At 39.0% G+C, this 6452-nt stretch overlaps 1 protein-coding gene across 1 annotated transcript in view; it reads left to right on the top strand.

The window, feature by feature from the left end:
• LOC102845651 (olfactory receptor 7A17-like) overlaps nt 1-6452 on the top strand; it is a 215957-nt gene that overhangs the window by 6897 nt on the left and 202608 nt on the right. The window contains exon 2 of the mRNA XM_006898354.1: nt 2675-2683. Coding sequence (XP_006898416.1) covers nt 2675-2683 — 9 coding nt within the window. The remainder of the gene's footprint in view (nt 1-2674; nt 2684-6452) is intronic.

Here is a 6452-nt window from a genome sequence, read left to right as displayed (position 1 = left end):
GGCCGGTGCCCAGAATCCATCCTGGGTGAGGGAATCCATTAGTTCCGGCTGTGGAAGCCTCATGGAGCTGTAGCAGCTGTTCGGCGAGGCGTGGGCTCTGTAGGGGGGAGGGTTGGGAGCCACGAGACTCACCCATTTCTCCTTGGGAATCCTTGAATTCCTGTTGTTGAGCCTTGATCTTCACTGAGGGCCAGTCATCAACTGTTTAAGTGCTCAATTATCAATAAGCTGAAGTCTGTGGAAGGCCATAATGGCCCTGCTTTAAGTGGTTCGCTGCTCCCGCTGCTCACCACGCTGTCTCTGCCTCTGCCGCCATCTTGGATCTCTCTAAACATTTCTTCATGTGCTTGTTAGCCATCTGAACGTCTTCTTTGGTGAAATGTTTGTTCATATCCTGTGCCCATTTTTTTTCCCATTTCTAAATTGGATGATATACCTTTATCTTGTTGTGGTGCTCAAGTATTTTATAAGTCCCTTATCTGACATGTCATTACCAAATACCTTTTTCCAGTCTATGGCTTCCCTTCTTTTTACCCTGTTGGAGAAGTTTTTGGATGTGCATAGGGATTTGATTCTTAGAAGATATCATTCATCTATTTTATCTTCTCCTGGTTGTAGGTGCCCAACGAACTTTTAATCACAAAGGCCTACCCACCAGGTTCTGATTGGTTTAAACTAGAGGCTTCCAACCCACAATTGATTGTTAATGAAATAAAAAAGGATTTAAAAACTTATACCTTATTGTTAATTAAAAAAAATTGACCAATATTACACTTCATTGTTAATTAAATCCAGACAATTTACCTTCCAAAATCCAACTACTTCAAACAAGAAGCTCCAAACAAGAGACTCTCAGGCAGGACTGAACAGACTTTTAATTACAAAGACTTGTCCACAGGGTCCTGATTGATTTAAACAAGAGGCTTCCCACCCACAACTGATTCAAACTGCTTACACCTCATTAATTAAATAAAAAATGAACAAACAGCTTAGACTTGAGTGTTAATGAAATAAAAAAATGACCAAACAGCTTACACCTGATTGTTAATTAAATCCAAGCAATTTGCATCCTATAATCCAGCTGTTTCAAAGAAAGTCTCAAAACAAGAGAAAGCATCAAAAGAAGATTGATTACATAGAATCATTGTACCTAAAAGATCTGATTGACACGGAAAAATTTCAGCAAGCACAATATGAGTAAGGAGACAATGGTAATGAAGGAAGAATTGGAAGCTTCATTGAAGACACTGTTAAAAAATAAGGGCCCAGGAATCAATGTAATACCAGTTTTACTTGTTTCAAGTAATAGATACAGCCCTGGATGCACTCATCAGTCCATTCCAGGAAATCTGTCTGGCCAATGGATTAGAAGAGATACACATTTGTTCCCAAGAAAAGTGATCCAACAGAATGGGAAAACCATCAAACAATATCATTAATATCACGTACAAGAAAAATATTGCTTAAGATCATACAAAAACAAGTAAAGCAGTATATAGATAGGAAACTGTCAGAAGTCCAAGCAGGATTTAGAAAAGGTTGTGTTACCAGAAATATCATTGCTGATGTCATATGGATCCTGGGTGAAAGTAAAGAATACCAGAAGAATATCTATTTATTCTTTATTGACTATGCAAAAAGGCATTGCCTATGTGAATCATAACAAGTTGTGGCTGACATTGAGAAGAATGAGAGTCCTAGAGCACTGTGCTCAGTGAAACCCAAGTTTGGGCCTAGAGGCCGTTGTGTAACAGAACAAGGGAACATTGCATAGTTTAAAATTAAGAAGGGAGTACATCAGCATTGTATACTCTTGCCATACCTATTCAACGTGTATCCTGAGCAAATTATTCAAGAAGCTAGACTGTATGAAGAGCAATGTGGTATCAGGATTGGAGGTAGACTCATCAATAGTCTCTATTATGCAGATAACACAGCTTTGTTTGATCTTTATACCTTACATTTTTGACAGCCTCCTAGTTTCCCAGATGCATGCTACCATCCACCCCACAATTAAATTATTAATGAATCATGACATCTGTTTCTTCTTATTTTGGGTCTTGCAAGATGAGAAAACGAAGGCCTTTGAGAAAATTTCATTTCATCAGCATCATTAGAGTAGTCTACTTGGAGGAGTCAGTTCTTCCTTACTTTATGTATTTAGTTCTTTCTAACCTGGGATGTGCAGCATCTGGCATTATACCAAACAATGTGTCAAGATTATTCATAAGGTTTTGAACGTCTTTCTTTTTATTTTATTTGCCAATTAAGTCTTTCTTTTTATTTTATTTGCCAATTAATCAAAGGGAAAGTCAAGATATAAATATGATGTTGAACCTCTGTGAGGTTGTATTTATACAGTCAGAAATAGTTTTACCAAATCATATTGAATGATATCTGTTGGGGAATGTTGGAGAGGAAGGAAGGGAGGGCCTCTGGCCAGGACAGATCGCGTAAGCTCCAGATAAGTGCAAGCCTCCCAGCACCCTTTAATGCGGGGTAGAGAAAGCGCTCCTGTGTTTGACTGTACCGACTTGAGAAAGCTCGCCACCTTGCAAGACTGCTGCCGCCTCTATTGAGCTGGGAGTGGTCCGCAGGAGTCTGAGGTTTTCCTAACCAATCCGCATGTAAGTCCACCCTATCCTGTCTTCCTGTTTACCTGCTTGTATATAAGTGCGCTGCAGTCCCCAATAAAAATGGAGCTGGATTGACTCTCTGATCCTCTCCTGGAGTGGTGTGTCTCTGTCGTGCTTGTCCTCATCAGGGGGTCGCTGTTGGTTGCCGGGCGAACCGACAGCGACAGATACCTATCTATGTTCTATCTTTCCCACTTAAAAAAAAATAAAATTCTTTTATATTGGTTTGCTTTCAAAGTTTGTATATATTGAGTTTCACACTATTATTCATGTTGTGTTTCATTCAATCATTCTCCGTCATATGTTTTATAAAAATTAATCACCATTGGACTATAGTCACCATTACATTTTTATTGTAATATGAGTGAAAGTACACAAAGCAAATTTTTTTCAGATGTAGTCAATTTTATAACATTAATGAAATATCCATAATGTAATTACATTTTTCCTGATTCCTCTGATCAGTTCTCATGTCTAGCAATATTTGTTTGTCTTGCTTGTATTTCCCTGTGACTTCTATTTCTTTAATAGTATTATATAAGTTTGCCCTCACTTTGGTGGCCTAGTAGGTAAGGAGTTGCACTGCTAACCGAAAGGCAAGAAGTTCAAATCTTCTTGTGTGATTTATGGCCTCTGAAAAGACACTGGAGGATGAGTTACAAAAGATGGCAGTGAGTGAGTGAGCAAGTGAGTTTAAATGACTGTACCGACTCCTACTTGTTGAAGATTTAAGATCAAATTCTTCATCACAATCACCTTCACTTACTGCACATACAGCTTTTAAATAATTGAAAAGTTCAAGCCTTTTCTTTCATTAAGTAAAGTTAAATAAAAATTGTATGCACCTGTTCTCACTGACCTACAAAGTCCGTTTGAAACTTAAAGGCCTAGGCGGGAATGGAACTTGTTTGTAAGCTGACAACAGCCTCTAGCTTATCTAGATATATTTCCCTCAAGAATATAGAGCCTAGCTCTTCACTCCTCATGTGTGGATAGCACATAGTGACTTCTCTACAGCATGGAAAAGAGGGAAATAGTGACTTTACAGGGCAGAGCCCTGCCATGCCCTGTCAAGGTCAACATCAGCAGTGACCAGTCAAGTTGATTGTATGTATTTTCTTGGTAACCTGTGATGAAAATAGTAGTTTTCCTTCCAGGTCTAACTCCCAAAGTATAGAAGCCTATTCTAACAAAGAGAAAAGCGTCAGAAAAAGGATTCTGGAAGGATATTTTGTAAAATACCTGTCCTGTTTACCTTCAAATTATCAATGCTGTCTAACAACAGAAAAAGTCTGAGAAATTGTTAGAGCAAAGAGGAGCACAAAGGGAAATGACTACCAAATGTAATAAGGCATTCCTGAGGACAGGTGTTGGTAATAGGTAGAACTGAGCCTCAAAAATGTTTCTTTTACTGAAGCTATTAAAATATTAAAGTTTACTGTAATTTAGAGTATGAGTCACATCAAAGGGGGCTTAGTGGTAAGAAGTTGTGCTGCCAACCCAAAGGTTGTTGCTGTGTTGCTATATGCCATAGTGACCCCATGTCCCATAGCTCTGAACCCCGCTATATCCTGAGGCAGTCTCACTGATTTGGACACACCTAATCCCATTGCCCCAGTTAATGTGTCAATCCATCTCATTAGGGATCTTTCTTTCCCGTGCTACCCCTCCACCCTTCCGTCATCATGTTATTCTCCAAGAACTGGTCCCTCCTGGCCACATGCCCACACTATGAGAGATAGAGCTTAAAAATCCTAGTCTTCAAGGAGAAACTTGGCTCCATCCTCTCCAAGACAGACCTGTTTGTTCTCATCTCAGTCTCGGGTATGTTCAAGACTCTTCTTCAGCACAATTCAAAGGCATCAATTTTTCTGTTATCTTTAGTCATTATTCAACTCTCTAATGCATAGCAAGTAATTGCAAAGATGATGGCCTGTATCAGGTCCACTTAAGTCTCTAGACTGATATCATTGCTCTTTAGCACTTTGGAGAGGTCCCTGACAATAGATTTCTCCAATGCAATTTGTTTTGTTTTTTTTTTATTTCCTGACTGCTTGTGCCAACAGTGTTAATTGTGGAGCATGAGCAAGCTGAAATTGTTAACCATTTCAACCCAAATGTAGATAGTTAAAATCCACAAGCAAATCAGAGTGGAAAATATGGACAATCTCCTTCTATGCTATTAATAACCTCTGAAAATCTGCTGGAGAGTCAGCTATGAGTTGGTTCCAACTCCACACCACCTGACAATAATAGTCAAATCACAAGCTGTAGGTATGAGTCCAAATTCCACTACAAGCCTTGTATGAGCAGTATCATTGTTGAAAAGCCCACATTTTCAATCCATAAAATCAGAACACCTCTAGTTTTATCAAGTTATTGGCATATTCACAGAAAACAATGAATATAAAATATTCAGCATTTGCCTATTATTATCCAGTGATTTTTAAAAATACAATATGTTTCAACTTGTAGCTTCATCCCTATTTCTTCATCCCCTCCTTCCAGTGTGCAATTTCAATTTCTCATTATCTTTCCATGACTTGACAACAGCTATAATCTGTTTCCCACACTGACCAAAGTTACCTTTCTGTGTTGTTGTTGTTGTTGTGTGTCGTCGAGTCAGAACCAACTCATAGCTAATGCTCCAGTGGGTTTTTGGAGGCAGCTGAGCAGACGGGGGGTGGGGGTGGGGAGACTGCCCACCCTCCTGCAGAGTAGCTGGTAGATATAAACAGCTTGCCTTTGCAGTACAACTTCTTACCACTAGGCCTCCAGAACTCATTTAATCTTTCTCCAGGCGGCCCTAATTATGGACATCCTCTGCCATATGCTCTGCAATGACTAACCACTAATTTTTAATTAATTACCAATCCTGTAGCAAAAATATAATGCTCTGTTATGTAGCTGTTACCTCTTTGACCAGGTTCATATGTGAGTTTTTGCCACTGGCTCTCATTGCTTTTCTATATTAGATACTGTTTGTCATTTCTCAGCACACTTTGCAGTTCAAATTTATCTGTGGGTTCACTATCCTGCTGTCTTTTCCTGGAGTGCTCCTATCTTTTGTCCACATGGAAGACTGCAACTCCTCCTTGTAGGCTCAAAAGCTAATAACCCTAAGCTTCTCTATGAAGTCTCTACTAAACTCTAAATGAAAACTTGGTAGAATAACTTTTCATCATTAAGCTTTCTTTGTTTTCCTTGCTGATGACCTTACCAATACAAACAGCATGGTGAGTCCCACATTCCCCAGCACCTGTGAAGAAGAGCTGCCTGTGTAGCTGTGATCAGGGAACCACTTGAGTTCACTGATGCAGGTTTTTCTCAGGTAATTGATGGAATTGGAAGCTCTATTCCAAGGAAGAGCAGGGAGATGGAATAATTTATGAGGCCTCCGGAGGATACAGCTGTGCTTCTCATTTTTTTAAGATTAATTAAATATTGTTGAGAGTCCCCAAACACTCTCAACAACATTTCATTATATATACAACTTCTGTGAGCTTAGAGGCTAAATTCTCATGAACCCAATTAATGAAAGGCTCTTTCAACTTTCTGCTAATTACTTAAATCTAAAGGGAAAAGATGGTATGCAAACTTGTGACTGTTTGGCCCTTGGGAGAGAAGCTCTTTTTCCCCCCCTAAGAACTTTGTAATTTTTAAATTGTTATTTTAATGGGTTTACCAAAGAAATGAGTTTTTATTCATTCATTGATACACATTTTTCTCTCTCTCCCTCTCTTCCCACTCCCCCAGTTTACTTTGCAATGCACTTTTTGTTCCAGGTTGTTAATTGTCATACATATAATGTCTAAT

This window comes from Elephantulus edwardii, unplaced genomic scaffold (assembly GCF_000299155.1).
Source record: "Elephantulus edwardii isolate Elephantulus edwardi_28Jun2011 unplaced genomic scaffold, EleEdw1.0 scaffold00226, whole genome shotgun sequence".
Lineage (NCBI taxonomy): Eukaryota > Metazoa > Chordata > Mammalia > Macroscelidea > Macroscelididae > Elephantulus > Elephantulus edwardii.
The sequence above is the reverse complement of the archived record's forward strand: the minus strand, read 5'-3'. Positions and strand labels throughout refer to the sequence as shown.